At 42.7% G+C, this 16,638-nt stretch overlaps 3 protein-coding genes across 6 annotated transcripts; 1 reads left to right on the forward strand and 2 right to left on the reverse strand.

The window, feature by feature from the left end:
• Positions 1-3,922: 3,922 nt before the first annotated feature.
• Positions 3,923-9,040, reverse strand: LOC129746335 (luc7-like protein 3). 4 transcript variants are annotated; one of them, XM_055739943.1, is made up of 8 exons: positions 8,626-9,040; positions 8,201-8,563; positions 7,675-7,880; positions 7,463-7,597; positions 7,252-7,391; positions 6,825-7,193; positions 5,148-6,749; positions 3,923-4,731 (listed from the first exon to the last, which is right to left on the reverse strand). In XM_055739943.1, the coding sequence occupies exons 1-6, from the start codon at positions 8,722-8,724 to the stop codon at positions 7,165-7,167; spliced, it is 972 nt and encodes a 323-aa protein (XP_055595918.1). In that variant the 5' UTR covers positions 8,725-9,040; the 3' UTR covers positions 3,923-4,731; positions 5,148-6,749; positions 6,825-7,164. The 4 variants fall into 4 exon arrangements, with proteins under 4 accessions (XP_055595918.1, XP_055595915.1, XP_055595919.1 ...); XM_055739940.1 differs by lacking the exon at positions 5,148-6,749 and having other exon boundaries at positions 7,032-7,193; XM_055739944.1 differs by lacking the exon at positions 5,148-6,749.
• Positions 9,041-10,360: 1,320 nt separating this feature from the next.
• Positions 10,361-15,570, forward strand: LOC129746932 (DNA-directed RNA polymerase III subunit RPC1). Its single transcript, XM_055740879.1, has 8 exons — positions 10,361-10,517; positions 10,589-11,549; positions 11,610-12,182; positions 12,244-13,141; positions 13,575-14,010; positions 14,072-14,599; positions 14,662-15,169; positions 15,230-15,570. The coding sequence occupies exons 1-8, from the start codon at positions 10,474-10,476 to the stop codon at positions 15,416-15,418; spliced, it is 4,137 nt and encodes a 1,378-aa protein (XP_055596854.1). The 5' UTR covers positions 10,361-10,473; the 3' UTR covers positions 15,419-15,570.
• Positions 15,440-16,632, reverse strand: LOC129746933 (CXXC-type zinc finger protein 1-like). Its single transcript, XM_055740880.1, has 3 exons — positions 16,609-16,632; positions 15,870-16,550; positions 15,440-15,799 (listed from the first exon to the last, which is right to left on the reverse strand). The coding sequence occupies exons 2-3, from the start codon at positions 16,457-16,459 to the stop codon at positions 15,574-15,576; spliced, it is 816 nt and encodes a 271-aa protein (XP_055596855.1). The 5' UTR covers positions 16,460-16,550; positions 16,609-16,632; the 3' UTR covers positions 15,440-15,573.
• Between the last annotated feature and the right edge of the window lie 6 nt (positions 16,633-16,638).

A 16,638-nucleotide genomic window follows, 5' to 3' on the forward strand; every position in this document is an offset into this window, starting at 1 on the left:
TGAAATACATACCTAGTATAAAACAACCCTGAAATTTTGGTTTGTTTCTAAACATTATAAGAAAATTGGCATTTCATTTTCGGTGTCGAAATAATTTCGTGTTCGCCCTTTAGCTCCCCGAACCGTGTAGTGAACGATAGGCCCACGTCTAACAAGCCGAGAAGTTACGCGGATTGCCCGAAGTGCAATCCGACCTGACCCTGATACTGTCCTGTTCCTGTAATTCGTCTGGATCCTGTTATGATCCTGAAGTTCCCGCAGAAGTCGCCCAACGAGTTGACCACCGAGAAACGGCCGCAACGAGATCATACCTACCTACCTAAGGGTCCGGCGCCGATTGACCGACGCATAGGTCTGAGATAAAAGATCTCCACTGGCTGGCGATCCGGAGCCAGCGTCTTCACTTGCTGCCAGCTAAGGTTCTCATCAACTGTGCTGATTTCAGCGGCTAGACTACGCCGCCACGAGCTTCTGGGCCTGCCTCTTCTTCGATGCCCATCTGGATTCCAGTCAAGCGCCTCTCTGCAAATCTCGTTTTCATCTCTTCGCAGCGTGAGCCCAATCCATCTCCACTTACGTTCCTGAATCTCGATTTCTAGCGCCTTTTGATGACACCGGCGATGAAGTTCAACGTTTGAGATCCAGTTGCCAGGCCACCAAGCGCGGATGATGTTCCGCAGGCAGCGATTCACAAAAACTTGCAGTTTTCGCGTCGTCACCGCATATGTGCACCAAGTTTCACACCCGTACAGCAATACGGATTTGACGTTTGAGTTGAAGATTCGGATCTTAGTTCGTAGAGAGATCTGGCGTGAGCGCCAGATGTTTCGGAGACTCGCAAACGCAAATCGGGCTTTTCTGATCCGGGTTTCGATGTCCTTCTTGGTACCACCATCAGGCGTAATCTGGCTACCAAGATACTGGAAGCACTCCACTGTCTCAACCTGTTGTCCAGCTACCACGAAATTGGAACGATTTTCTGTATTGATTTCCATCGACTTGGTCTTTCCGACATTGATTTTGAGACCTGCTGCCTTGGAGCTTTCGGTGAGGTCGTCGAGTTTGCTCTGCATGTCTTGTTGTGTTTGGGCGAGCAAAACAATATCGTCTGCCAGGTCAAGGTCGTTCAGTTGCTCAATTGCTAAAGGATTCCAAGGCAATCCTCTAGTCAATCGATCCAGTCGAGATCTCATCCATTACGATGAGAAAAAGCAGCGGTGACAAAATACATCAATGTCTCACTCCAGCAGTTACCGGGATTGGTTCGGACAAGACACCGTCGTGCAAGACCTTGCACGAAAATGCCTCGTACTGTGCTTCGATGAGATGGACTAGTTTCTCTGGGACCCCTCGTCGTCTAAGAGCAGCCCAGATGTTTTCGTGGTTCAGACGGTCAAATGCTTTTTCGAAATCAACGAACATCAGCAGAAGAGAGTCCTGGAATTCGTTGATTTGTTCCAGTATTATTCGTAACGTTGTGATGTGGACCACACATGATCGTCCGGATCGGAATCCAGCTTGTTGCCGTCGGAGTGTAGCGTCGATTTTCTCCTGGAACCTGTTCAGGATCACTTTGCAGAGTACTTTGAGGGTTGTACAGATCAAAGTTATGCCGCACTCTGTCAGGTCTCCTTTCTTCGGGACCTTTACGAGGATACCCTGCATCCAGTCGGCCGGGAATGTTGCAGTATCCCAAATGTCAGCGAAAAGACGGTGCAACATTTGTGCTGACAAGGCAGGGTCGGCTTTGAGCATTTCAGCAGGAATGCAATCGATTCCAGACGCTTTGTTGGATTTCATGTCCTTGATTGCCGCTTCTATTTCAGCCAGCGAGGGCGCTTCCGAGCTGACGCCATTTATGCGACTTACTGTGGGCGCCTCGAGCTGCGGGTTCTGTTGGCCATTGCTATTTGTAACTCGAAAAAGTTGATTAAAATGCTCAGTCCAACGCTTGAGCTGATCTGTTCGATCTGTCAGCAGCTGACCTGCTCGGTTTTTCAGCGGCATTCTTGCATTAGTCCTTGCACCACTCAGGCGGCGAGAAATATCATATAATAATCGGATATCTCCAATGGCGGCGGCTCTTTCTCCCTCTTCGGCTAGGGAGTTTGTCCAGGCTCTCTTGTCTCGTCTACAAGCTCGTTTAACAGCCTTTTCCAGCTCCGCATATCGTAAGCGGGCGGCTGCTTTGGCTGACCCGGTACATGCCTGCTCAATTCCGACTTTCGCCTTTCTCCGATCATCGATCATCCTCCAGGTTTCATCCGACATCCATTCACTTCTTCTTCCACGAACTTTACCGAGAGTACCATGGCTCGTCGTGATAAAGGCATTCTTGATTCCACACCACTGTTCTTCGACTGTTCCGTCTGTCGGCAACTCCGAGGCTCGGGATTCTAGCTGTTCAACATATGCCCTTTTCACCTCTCAAAATTCTACAAACAGCTCTCCGTTTTCGCTCATCTGTCCTAGGCCATGGCGCCCCATGATGCGCTCAAAGTCCTGGTTATCGGAGCCGATCTTTGCGTTGAAGTCGCCTAAGTGGATTTGAATGTCACCCTTCGGAATTCTCTCAACCACGCTGTTCAATTGACTGTAAAACTGCTCTTCCTCCTGCAAATCGGCAACGTCAGTTGGCGCATAACACTGGACCATTGTAAGGTTTCTAACCCGTGTTCTAAATCTGGCTACGATTATTCTTTCGTTGATCGGTTCCCATCTTATAAGGGCCGCATGGGCCTGCGGGCTTAATAGGAAACCAACTCCTCGTTCCCGAGTAGCGTGTTTTCTTCGTATGCCAGAGTAAAGCAGTACTTGCCCAGACTGTGTCTTGTGTTCTACAGTGTTAGGCCAACGGACTTCGCTCAGTCCCAATATCTCTAGCTTGAGGCGGCTAGCTTCTCTAGCAAGTTGAGCCAGCTTACCTGGCTGGGCAAGGGTCAAAACATTCCAAGTTCCAATTCTAGTCCGTGTTTTCATGCTAAAAGTCGTTGCCAAAGTTCCAATTCGGTTATTTCTTCTCTCAGTTTCCGTAACAATACAAGATATCAGGAGCAGTAGGTTGTTAGCCTAAAGTCCCTATCCCGCGATGGGGCTGCCATATTGGACATAGCTGGCGGGAGCCGCATTTCATAAATTCAGCCGCTCGCTGCGAGACAGACGCTGCTTGAGCCGCCTCCGACCTGGAGAACAGACGCTCGGTTGTTGTTGCACGCCGCCCCTGACCTGGGGAACAGACGCGTGCGGCCACCTTCTCAGTCTGCATGCGACCAAAGCATCCAAAGCAACGAGATCATCGAAGCTACAAATAAAAGTGCAAATACAAAGCGAAACACAACACATTCTTCTTACCGTTTTCTCTTGGTTCATTAACCCCTAAAAATTGAGAACATAAAATACAAAAGAAACGAGAAAGTTTCATAAATAAAATTGTGTATGGTCTTCATCCAAATTGTTGAGTCTTTTGAATTAAATGTGCATTCCCTAGATTTTTTTAATAGTTTTCGTTTTCCTGTTGTCAATTTTGGTAAGGTTGTACTGCTCAATATTCATAATTTTCCTATTTGTGGTTTCGTAAAATTCTTCTGGAGATCAATCTATTCCCTTGTTGAGCTAGCGCAGGGTAGTAGGGTCTCTACGATTCTAACGCCTTTATGCCAAATGTCATACTCCCGTTTTTTCATGCATCTTCCGAATATTTTTTTTTCCAAAATTTTATACAAATTCAGATTTGTTGCGCGACCCCTTCCCATGGTTCGAATGGACTCAAATTTTACAAATAACTTTCTGGCATGCAAATGATCCGCCTGAGCATGCAGTCCGTGAGCTTTGTCAATTTTGTTCCTATACATATTTGGACCACCCTCATAAATATTCTAATAGAAAAGTTCTCTATATATTATCAAAATATTTAAACCAGTAATTTTAAATTTAATCGTTAATTTTACTTTATTAAACACTTCCGCACTCTGTATTGGACAACGCTACTGTTCACCCTGACAAGGGTCAAATCTGGTATGCTTCACAAATATTCAAATATTACTAGAATCAATACTTTCAATTCATGTTTAGCAATTCAACGCTTTGTCATCGGCACTTGAAACTTTTACAAGTGGTATTATTATAATTTTATTTGTTTCGAACATGATTTTCAAGGATTTTAAGTGTTTCTTAAACATTACTTTTATCCAATACAAATCATTATATTTGTACTAGAAAAATAAATGATAAAGAGGTACAATCTTAGAGAGAGGTACGACATCAAAATTATATTAACTGGGAGATTTTTATTTTGATGGAGTCATAAATTATTTTCGAGATAAAAAAAAACTACGCAAACAGGGCGGTTGCAGAATCAAAATTAAAAGTTAAAAATTGCGCAGCTTGTTGATTTTTTTGCTTTGACATTTCTTGGTTTGGGGAACGAAGAAATGCTTTTGAGGTTTCTTTAACAAATCGCTTATGCTTTACAGACATCTATCGAAGAGATTATTATATGCATAATGTTGAAAACACTGTACCTGGATAAGCGGTAATTTCCAGCTGGTTCTGCGTTGTAATGCTCAGGAAACGATGGCGACTTATCCAAACCTCTCTACGCTGTTCACTGACGCAAATAACACTTTCGATCATTGTCGGACTATTGAAGTTGATTGTTCTTAAGTTTTAAACTGTCTACGATTAAACGATTCTATGTTGCTCGAATAATATACGTTGATGCCTTGGGAAATTCTGAAAAACACAAACAAATAAAAAGCGGGGTGATATTGTGTGTTTCCTGTAAGATGGATTTCACTTTCGATATTCATTGATATTGTTGGTGAGACAACGACAAACTGAGAAATTTATTTAGAAAAGACAGCTCTACTTTTCAATCTAATGTTAAATTGCATTGGAAATTGAGTACCAAGCAGTATTACATAAAATTTAAAGCTTTTTGATCGACTTTATTTGTTTCCAAAATGCAGTACTTAATTGATTTTTTTTTTTCGAAAAAAAATGAAAAATGTATGTAGTAAAAATTAGAATCATGTACAATATTTTTTGATAATTGAATAGATTTTATTTCCCAATTTGTCATTTTGCTCCATAGATATTATCTAAATAAAATAAAACTGAAAAATGCTGTAATATTATTCTATAAATACCTTGTCGGAAGATAAATGGTTCATTGAACGTTATAACATATGGGTGTCTGTCTTATATCTTATTAAAAACTTGAAATTGATATCACATTTAACTACCAAGCATTTCATATGCTCAGATATTTAATACCTAATAGATTTGTAGTCTTACAATTAGATTTTTGATTCAAATACCTTTTCGTAATAGGACTGAGAACCGAAGAGCAAGGGTATAGTATGTTAAATGTAGTTATACCTTCGGGTGGGTTCGCGGCAGAACAAAGGCCAACCCAAGAAACAACCAGAATACTGTAGCAAAATCGGGTGGAAGGAGGAAGTTTAAAAATGCCAGCACATTTACCTCAGTGTTGATGTTCTATTTGAAGAAGTACCGAATCACGCAACCCGTTACGAATTTTATACAACTGATCCGCCATACTAAACCACCTGTCGTGAAATGGAGACAACTTTTGCAGTTATAGGGTATGCTTCAGCAAAACATTTACCTCGAATAGTTGACGATATCGCTATGTGTTTTGCTCATTATGCATCCGCAACATCACAACGGTCGAATAGCACGTTCACGATTCCAGTCACGAACAATGTTGTCGGTGAATATTGTGTTATTAAGTACAATTATTAAGACTTGGTGTAATCCTGTTGTTCGAATCATTTCAGGGTAAGACTCCACGACGTTTTGAAAAGTTCCTTACTGGATGGTTTATATTGGTGTTAAATGAAAAAAGTTACTCAGTTTTTATTTTAACTTAGGGTTTTCTTAGGATTTTTCATCGCAACTTTTGAACATCATTCTATAACTAACTTATATATCAAATTTTGTGTTACCATTTTGAAGCTCGATTTTACTAATTTACAGTGATTTCTTTATTTACTCTTCATCGTAAAAAATCATTTATACCTATCAAAATAAACTAAAAGAAAAATATTTCGACTGTATAGACATTTGTGTTAAAACCAAAAGCAAAGAATTTCAGAAAACGTCATGGAATCGTATTTTCATCAGCTTTTTTTCCAAAGATTGAGACTAAGAGAAGACAGCATATTGATTATGTGTGAATACCTGACTAAACGAGTTGAATTCCGTTCGATGAAACCGGTAAAGGGTCTAACAGCAACGTTGATGTGATCAATGTGATGCATGTATGATTAGAAAATCATACATCGAATTTGGATTCTGTTGGATTAAAACGAAATGATGTGTGTTCATAGATCAAGTACCTTTTCTGAGAAATCCCCTTTCGATTTGAAGGAACACTGCTCGTCCATGCCGTAGCTGAAGGATTAGTAACATCCTTACCCTACAGAAATGTACTATGAAAAATGTACAGTGATTGTCTAATGCGCATCAATAGCTGATAAGACATTTGGCAAATACCTCATAGATTCATCTGACTGCTACAAAAGCCACTGAACACATGCTGTGTTAGCTCGTCAGCTGTCCAACGTGAGAAGTTTCTGTTAACGTTCTGTTCGCTTGGCGTCTAACTACAAATTTAATCTATGGAAGAGAACAACTTAACAGATAGAGATACCTGTCTTTGGTAACCAACGGCTCGAATTAAAACCGCTTGGGCGTCAACCAAATTTTCGTTTAGTTTACGTTCCCTTCAGCCAATATAAGAAAATTGACCTGTAAGGTTAATGAAATAAGAATATTCGTTCTGTGTTCGACTCACTAACCTGTAGCGCGGGACGATTTATCCCTAGAGGGACATTTGCTTCCGATTTCCTAAGCCATTTTACTAAACGTATAGTTGAGGTTTGTCTAGTTTTGAACCACGGAAACCCTTTACAATTCGGTGGAATGATTGTTCGCGAGACACAATCGATAATGGGAAACGAAAGAGAAAATTGGATTAAAAATTGAAATTTTGCAATCGCACTTACCTTAATCAAGATTGTTTTCTTTAAATGGATCTTTGTATTTAAATTGTGTAGCATGGGATACCTCTTTCAATTGATATTAAAACGAGTGAGCTTCCTCATCGAGCTCAACAATGGTTATAGAAGAACAATTCCTCTAATGACTTCGACTACGATGGCGTTCGGCTGTTGGGAGGAAAAAAAATCATCTACAATGCCACAATTTCGAACAAATTAAACTTACATCTCTTATGGTCACGTCGGTCTCGGTTCCGTTCACGATCACGCCGATCATAGCGCTCGTGATCCCGCTCACGAGTATCTCTACGATCCTTGCGTCTATCGTCGCGCCTATCATCACGCCTGTAGCGATCATCACGTTCCCTGTTTTTTTTTGTTAATTTGAAACAAGTTAAAAAGTTGCCTCCCTAACACATATGTTATATTTGTTTTACCTTGAGCGACGTTCATCGCGCCGTCGATCGCGCCTGTGATCAACCTCTTCACGACGCCTCTCGTCAGCAGATCTGCTTGAGCCCTTCCGTTTAGCTTCCAGCATTTCTTCGACGGCTTTCCGAAGTTTTGAGTAGCTGAGAGAGAAGTTAACAGAAAAGTAAAAGGTCAGAACCGATTTTGAGTCGTTTATCTTTTTCTTTAGAGCACTCACCCCAGATGCTGCTTCCCAGTAAGGTGGTCATCGATACGTTGCTGGGCGTCACCGACGATAAGAAAGGCTCCGCACACTTCGCACACCTCCATCTGTTTCTCCTGGGCGGCAGCAATTTCGGCGGTGACCGACAGGCCGTTGGATTCGTGCTGCTGCATGAGAGCGTCTTTTTCCTCGATCAACTGGTCGCTCATTTGCATGAGACTCTGAAAAATTTAAATAAAAAAAACAAAATAAATTAAGCATCTAGTACGATTTTTTAAATATAGAAATTTCACGTTATCGTCTAATTTTAATAAATATTGATACATCCATTGTCTATTTTATGTTTTTTCCGTTTACAACCCGAGCATAGATATTCTCTATACTATTTGGGAATATTTCAAATTAGATACAAACAATTTCAGGTCAAAAGGATTTAGTGGTATTTTAAGCTGTGGGCCAGCTTTATGGTAGGTATATTCTAATTCCGAGATTTGCTGTTCAAAATAGAGAACTTTTACTATTCTGAGAAAACCTATCTTACCTGTGCTTGCTCGACATCTCCCCGAATGCCGGCTTCCTCGGCTTCCCTCAGTAGCTTGTTGATTTTCTCGGTCAGATTGTTGATTTGGTCCTGATGTTTGGAAACGGGCCGCGCTTCCAGCTTGCTGTTCATCAACAGTAACCTTTGCTTACCTTTCATTATCTTCCGGTCTACCTCGTTGATCATGTTACTGCAGAATCGCAAAAAGTCCTCCTCGTACTGGATCTTCTTCCGGCAGGGTTTCGCATTGTCAAACAACTTTTTCGCTTCCTCATCGTGCAATTTGGCACATTGGCCAAGATCCGCACGGGTGTTTACAAACAGATCATGTGGACAAAATTTCACCATAAAGTAGGTACAAAACTGGAATTGTTAAAAAAAACAAGTTACGAAATTCGAATGAGCGCTACTGTATAAACACAAACCTCCTCATCCTCCCAGTTCAATTCCTTGCCTTTAACGGACGGATCCAGATTACGATTCCTCCCCATCAATTCATCTAATAACTGCCGAGCGACATCCATCCTGACAAACTTTAAACCTCCACAGACCGGTATCGATTTTTACCCCAGATTCCTCCAATTTGGCTGCACCCGAAATGCAAGGGCTTCTTTGTTTGCTTACTGCTGACGGCTTGGAAAATTCACTTTTCCAGCGTAGCCCTTGCTAAATTCGCCCAACGAAGTGTAGAAAAATGTGAAACGCAATCAAATTTACCTTCAACTTGCAATTCCGCGTCGTTCCGAACGGAAATACTCGGAAAATTTTAAAATTTTCACTAATTTTAAAGCGATGCGAGATTTTTCAGCTTCACCATCGGGAGTTGTCAGTTTTTTTCGCTCGTAAAATACACGCTAGTAAAAAATTAACGAAATATAGTTCAAATTTAGAAATAACTCAAAAATGATTATCGTCAAAAAAAACATCAAGAATAAACTTATTTATACCGTATTTGTTTTCTCCCCTCGATCAGTGTTCCACCGTACCCGACAAAAACAAACACAAATCGTCGCCAGTGTATTGCTACCTCACTCACTCACACGCTCTCTCGCAACACTGACAAAATTATCGGTGGGCCTCCGTCCGTAAGCAAAACTCCACCAGGTCAAAACCAGTGCAACACCGTCCGAATAAACAAACAGTTTGACAGCACCTAGTGGTGCACCAGTGCAACACTAGTGCACCACTCGGCATAAACAAATACGGTATTATTTGATCAGCGAAATTTAACATTGAGGTATCAATTTATATCGCAAATATCATATTGGTCTTATTTAATTCAAGGGCGTCTCTGATATTTTAAATATATATTTTTTTAAATCATCAAAATAATGTCTGTACACGCTCCTTGTTTTAAACTCAAAATTAAGTAGTTTTGGTTCAAAACAGCACTTCAGTTGCAGCCCTCAACTTTGAGTAAGACTGAGCAAACGCAAAAACTAAGTTCTGACTGGCATACTCAAACCTAAGTTCGAAAGCGAGTTCCATTTTTTGAACTTTCTTTATGCCTTTATTCGTAGCTACCCAAAATGCAGTTCTCGCAGCCGAACTCGCTAAGTGCTTTCAGTTCAACACACGCGAGGAGGGTTCAATTTTTAGTTCATTAGATCGATCTCAGTTTTGCTCCTTCGCCGAAGGAAAAATGGGATTAGTTTGAGTTCGCAGTTCGAACTTCCTTTTGAACCATCGCAAGGAGGAAAAAAGGAACTCAACTTTAGTTCATACAATCGAACTATGATTTGACCACGGTCAAACAGCACTTCAGTGGCAGCCCTCAGCTTTGAGTTTGATTGGGCAATAGCGAAACTAAGTTCTGACAAGCATACTCAAAACTAAGTTCAAAAGCGAGTACCATTTTTTGAACTGTTTTTTATGCCCTTGTTCGTAGCTACCTGAAATGCGGCTCGGCAAAAATGGAACGAATGGGATTAGTTTTGAGTTCGCAGTTCGAACTCCATTTTGGACAATCGCGAGGGGGAAAAAAGGTACTTAACTTTAAGTTCATAGAATCGAACTATGTTTTGAACCTCGGTCGTACTTAATTTTGAGTTTAAAAAAAGGAGCGTGTACTAAAAACTGAGTTCTCGGCTAATCTCAAATAAACGTGTACCGTTCTTTGTCTCTGACATCGTTCAGGACTCGCCGCACGACCGCCGCGACGCACATTTTCAATGTTTTGAAATCCCGGTGTGTGTCTGGTTAATGCGCGTTCTGGATTTTCGTAATTTTTGGATGCATTACAGTGAATTGAAGTTATTTTCCAGTTCCCAACGATGCCAAAAGAACAGTTTCGTGAGGCGGATGTGATTAAGAAAATGTAAGTACCCGCCCTATTATTTTATTTAATGTCTAAACTTTTTCCTCTCTTCTACGTCAACTCCGACACAGCTCCCACGTTTCCTTCGGTATTGACAGTGCCGAACTGATCCAACAGGAGGCCCACTTGCATGTGGTAGCCAAAAATCTCTATAATCAGGATGCCAACCGAACGCCGGTTAGCTATGGGGTGCTGGATCGTCGAATGGGCGTTAGTCAGAAAGATGCCACCTGCGATACCTGCAAGAAGGGTCTGAACGATTGTGTCGGACACTTTGGGTACATCAATCTGGCACTGCCCGTGTATCATGTCGGTCATTTCCGGGCCACGATTACAATTTTGCAATCGATATGCAAAGTATGCTCCAGGGTCATGCTCAAAGAGGACGACAAGAAACAATTTAGCGCCAGATTAATTAATCCGAATTTGTCGTATTTGGCCAAGAAATCTATACATAGCCAGGTTTTGAAAAAGGCCAAGAAAAACACCAAGTGTCCGTATTGCGGTAGTTTAAACGGACCGGTTAAGAAGGGAGCAGGTTTGATGAAAATTGTTCACGAACCCTATCGTGGAAAGAAGGCAACGGATCCGTTGGTAACAAACGCATTGGAAGAAATGATGACAGCAATTGAGGGAAACCGAGAGTTGTCCCAAACGGTCGGCCCTTCATCTTTGATCAAAGAATTAAATCCAGTGGAGGTACTGGATTTGTTTAAAAATATTCCCAAAAGCGATATTCCGCTGCTTGGAATGACTTCTCCGGAGTCTAATCCTGCTGATTTGATTATTACTAGAGTGTTTGTTCCTCCGGTTTGTATTCGACCATCGGTTGTTTCCGAGGTAAAAGCTGGTACCACCGAGGATGATCTCACTATGAAACAAAGTGAAATACTTCTGATTAGTGACGTTATTTCTAAGCATATGATGTCCGGTGGAAAGATTGAACTCATTCAAGAGGATTGGGATTATTTGCAACTGCATTGCGCTTTATATTTCAATAGTGAGCTTTCGGGAATTCCTCTTTCGTTAATGGTAAGTTAAAAGGAAAAATAATCTCACTGCTAAACTTTCTAAATTTGCTTCTTATTGTAGCCGAAAAAGCCTACTCGCGGAATTGTCCAACGCTTGAAAGGAAAACAGGGACGTTTCCGTGGAAATCTGTCCGGTAAACGTGTGGATTTCTCTGCCCGTACAGTTATATCTCCGGATCCTAATCTAATGATTCATCAGGTAGGCGTGCCGGATCGAGTGGCCAAGATTTTGACCTTCCCCGAAAAAGTCAATTCAGCAAATATTCAAAAAATGCGCCAGCTGATCAAAAACGGCACCGATAAGCATCCGGGTGCCAACTATGTGCAGCAAAAAGGCAGTGCTTTCAAAAAATATCTTGCCTACGGTAACCGAGATAAGGTGGCCCAGGATCTGAAGTGTGGAGACATCGTCGAACGGCATCTAATGGACGGAGACGTGGTGTTGTTCAATCGGCAGCCAAGTTTGCATAAGCTCAGTATCATGTGTCACGTGGCCAAGGTTCAACCGCAGCGAACATTCCGATTCAATGAGTGCGCCTGTACACCCTACAACGCAGATTTCGATGGAGATGAAATGAACTTGCACCTTCCTCAAACGGAAGAAGCGAGAGCTGAGGCGCTTGTTCTTATGGGGGTAAGGAAACTGATTGATACTTCTGCTGAACAAATTATCATTACCCAATTCTACGTTTCAGAACAAATCAAATCTGGTCACCCCGAGAAACGGCGAGCTTCTGATCGCTGCTACTCAAGATTTTATAACCGGTGGATATTTGCTGACTCAAAAGGATCAATTTCTAACTCGCGAACAAGTTATGCAATTGGCAGCTTGTATGCTGTCTGGTCCGGATGCGAATCTAGAAATCGACCTTCCAAAACCAGCCATTGTTAAACCACGAAAGATGTGGACTGGTAAACAAATCTTCAGTCTCATTCTCAAACCGAATCGGCGTTGTGTTGTCAACGCAAATCTCTCGACCAAAGGGCGGAACTACACTAGTGGTAAGGACATGTGCGTGAAGGATTCTTGGGTTGTGATTCGTAATTCCGAACTGATGTGTGGTTCCATGGATAAGGGAACGATGGGTTCCGGAACGAAAAATTGTATATTCTATGTGATTTTGCGAGATTTCGGCGAAGATTACTCCATTCGATCCATGTGGAGGTTGGCCCGAATGGCATCATATTTCATGATGAACCATGGGTTTTCATTCGGAATCGGTGATGTCACACCGAGTCGAAAGTTGTTGGAAGAAAAGCAACAGCTCCTGGAGAACGGGTACCGAAAGTGCGACGAATACATCGCCGAAATGAAGAAAGGCACGCTGCAATGTCAGCCGGGTTGTACCGCCGAACAGACGCTGGAAGCAGTGATGCTGAAGGAACTGTCCAGCATTCGAGAGTTGGCTGCCAAGGCTTGCTTCCGAGAGCTGCACCCAACCAATAGTGCCCTGATAATGGCTCAGTCTGGTTCAAAAGGGTCCAACATCAACATCTCGCAGATGATCGCTTGCGTCGGTCAGCAGGCCATCAATGGTAAACGAGTGCCGAACGGGTTCGAGGATCGTGCGTTACCACACTTTGAGAAATTCTGTAAGTACATATTTTAACTAGGTGTGTAATTCTGCTGCTGTTTTGAAAACATTTCAATTACTATAGTTTTGATCTCACAGATCGTGTCTGATCTACAAATGATGCGAGATACGGTAAACCATTGTACACGTAGTGGATTCTAAAGGTTCACGAAATCACGCAAAAACCGTATTTCAATGGTCTTAAAATTTCTATCAATTTGAAGTGCCTTTTCGATTGAAAATGATGGTGGAGGATCTTCAAGCTCAAAAGAGTGCGATATCAAAGTGCAACAGAACAAACAGCCTCTGATTCTGTAGGGTCGTGTTGTGTTTTGCGTTAATCCTTTATATTGAAGACAGTCTATAGGGTGCTTCATTACAATCAAAATCAAAATGATAGTCGAGTAGGTACCAATTACTAGTTGATAACCAACTATTGTTCCACCAAACAGCCAAAATCCCGGCGGCCCGTGGTTTCGTGCAGAACAGTTTCTACTCGGGCCTTACGCCGACCGAGTTCTTCTTCCACACCATGGCCGGCCGTGAAGGTCTGGTAGACACGGCGGTAAAGACGGCCGAAACCGGATACCTGCAGCGGCGTCTGGTGAAATGTCTCGAAGATTTGGTGGTGCAGTACGATGGCACCGTGCGGAATGCCATCGGGGAGGTGGTCGAGTTTACCTACGGAGGCGACGGTTTGGATCCGGTCTACATGGAGGTAAAGAACAAACCGGTGGACATCGAGAGGCAGTTCATGCATGTGCGCAGTATGTTCCCGAATCGGGAAGAAACTCCTCTGAAGGGTGAGGAGATTTTGGCCGCTGGCGAAGAGATCCTCCAGAGGCCAGAGTTTGAGGGAAGCAGAGCTGATTTTAAGAAGGAATGCTTGTAAGTTGAACAGTTTGCCTTCTTAAAAGAGTATATTTTTTAATTTGGTCGTCTTTTTCAGGGAATTTTTGGGAAAGTTCGGTAGCAAATTAGTAGCTATTCAGAAAAAATACGTCAATTGTTCAGAAGTTGCACTTGAAGTTGAACGCACCACTAAGGGTCAGTTGGTGAAATTTCTTAAGCAGGTACGCAACAAATATAACAAAGCTATTACCGAACCGGGTACGGCGGTTGGCGCGCTTGCTGCACAAAGTATTGGAGAACCTGGTACGCAGATGACGCTGAAGACTTTCCATTTTGCCGGTGTCGCATCTATGAACATCACCCAGGGTGTACCGCGTATTGTTGAAATCATCAACGCCACCAAGGCTATTTCAACTCCAATCATCACGGCAGAGATCGAAAATAATACCAGTATGGAATTTGCCCGGAAGGTTAAGGCCCGAATAGAGAAAACTACACTGGGAGAGATCTCCTCTTACATTGAGGAAGTCTACAAGATGGACGACTGTTTTCTGCTCATTAAGCTGGATCTTGATCGAATTCGTGTTCTAGGCTTGGAAGTGAACGCTGAAACTATTCGTTATTCGTAAGTTTGCGTAAGTTTTTTTAAGTGAAGACATAAAGTTAATAAGGTTGAACCATTTTTAGCATCTGCACATCGAAATTGAAATTAAAACAGGAAAACGTCGAGGTCTACACGTCCTCTCTAATCATCATTCGACCGGATCCTACGAAGCACAGTCACGCACTGAACGCAGAGTTGCAGCGTCTCCTATCGGCAATTCCGAATGTTGTGGTAGCCGGTCTACCGCAAGTTTCTCGAGCCGTTATTGCAGTAGATGATTCCCGAGGTCCCCCTACCTACAAGCTTTGCGTCGAAGGTCACGGACTGAGGGATGTTATGGCCACGTATGGTGTTGTAGGAGCCAGGACAAAGAGCAACAATATACTCGAAGTCTACGGCACATTGGGGATCGAGGCGGCCCGCACTACGATCATGAACGAAATTACAGACGTCATGGAGGGTCACGGTATGAGTGTGGATCATCGACATATTATGCTGCTAGCCAGCCAGATGACATCGCGAGGCGAAGTCCTTGGAATAACTCGTCATGGTTTAGCGAAAATGCGAGAATCTGTTTTCAACTTGGCTTCGGTATGTTCACAAATAAAAATGTTTATTATTTGTTTCACTCTAAATGGTTTCTCGTTGCAGTTCGAGAAGACGGCGGACCATCTTTTCGATGCAGCTTACTATGGCCAGACGGACTCGATCGATGGTGTTTCCGAACGAATCATTCTAGGAATGCCTGCTGCTATTGGAACCGGCCTTTTCAAACTGATTCACAATCACAAGGATACGACTCTTGATCCGGTGACGGAACCTATTTTCGGCACCACGTGACGGCTAAGAAAACGCGCCAAATAAAGCGTGAAAACGTATTTTTATTGTGTTGATAGTTATTCCCTTTACGCTGCGAAATGAGAGCATAAGTTTTGATAGTTGATAGTTCTAAGAACTTCAAAAATATAGCCCTGAACCCAAAACTTGAAAGACTTTCATTGCATTTTGCCACCGCACAACTTTTCCATAATTTCGTGATTGTACGTTGAGTGCAACATCAGCCCGAGAACTCCAGCCCGGGATGCCATAGCCTGTCGAATTTGACGTTCTTGCTCCACCAGTTCATCCATTTTCAACCACTGACGGACACGCTCTAGGTCGATTTCTGCTCGACGGATCTTCTCCCACACGTAGTGCTTGAAGCAAGACTTTTTCGGGGCTCTGAAATTATATTTAAAAAATAACAAGGTTCAAAATCATTGACCTAAAATTCCTGCTACCTTCAACCTACCGACAAAACTCGCCCGTAAGCTGGAAAACATTTTTCACCAACGGACAGCCACAAACATCCGTATCGTTAACTTTGGGATCTTTGCAATGCTCTGGACAAAGCACACGCAACCGTTTGCAGTAAGTCTTGCTGGCCGGGTTGTAAAAATCGCAAAACATTGAATTGCCCTCGATTCTAGTTTTGAAAATGCTTCCGAAACTGGCCTGACTTTCGTACTTGTTGAAGCATTTCTCCATATGCCGGATGGCCGTCTTCGAGTGAATTTCGTGGCCACACGTGATACAGTACATTGACATTTCATCTTCCAAATCATTGCCATCCAGGGCGTTCGGATCCAGCGTGCACCGTTTGGCACGATCCACTAGTAAATCCAATTCGGCATGGCGCTTGTCCAGCTCCGCCAGCGTAGCTCGAACGATCGTCTGCTTGGTACGGATGGCTTCCAAGGCTTTTTTATTCTGTTCTTCGCATATCGCCGGACTAAGCGACCACTCTTGGATACGCTGAGGCAATACCTGATAGATTCGACTGGTGGCCAGCTTCATACCACACGTATCCGAACAGTACTTAGATTGAGGTCTGGCCGTCATGATACAACCTGGCCCATGACATTGACGATCACCTTCCAGAGCCGGATTGATTATCACTTCCGGCGTCAGAGATCTTTTTCTTTTCTTTGTCCTGAAAAAAAATAAAATGGTCATTTTAGCCTTATTACCTCATTATACCCTTATCTGACCTGGAAGCTGATTTCTGCTCCCGATTTTTC

The sequence above is a fragment of the Uranotaenia lowii genome, chromosome 2 (assembly GCF_029784155.1).
Source record: "Uranotaenia lowii strain MFRU-FL chromosome 2, ASM2978415v1, whole genome shotgun sequence".
NCBI lineage: Eukaryota > Metazoa > Arthropoda > Insecta > Diptera > Culicidae > Uranotaenia > Uranotaenia lowii.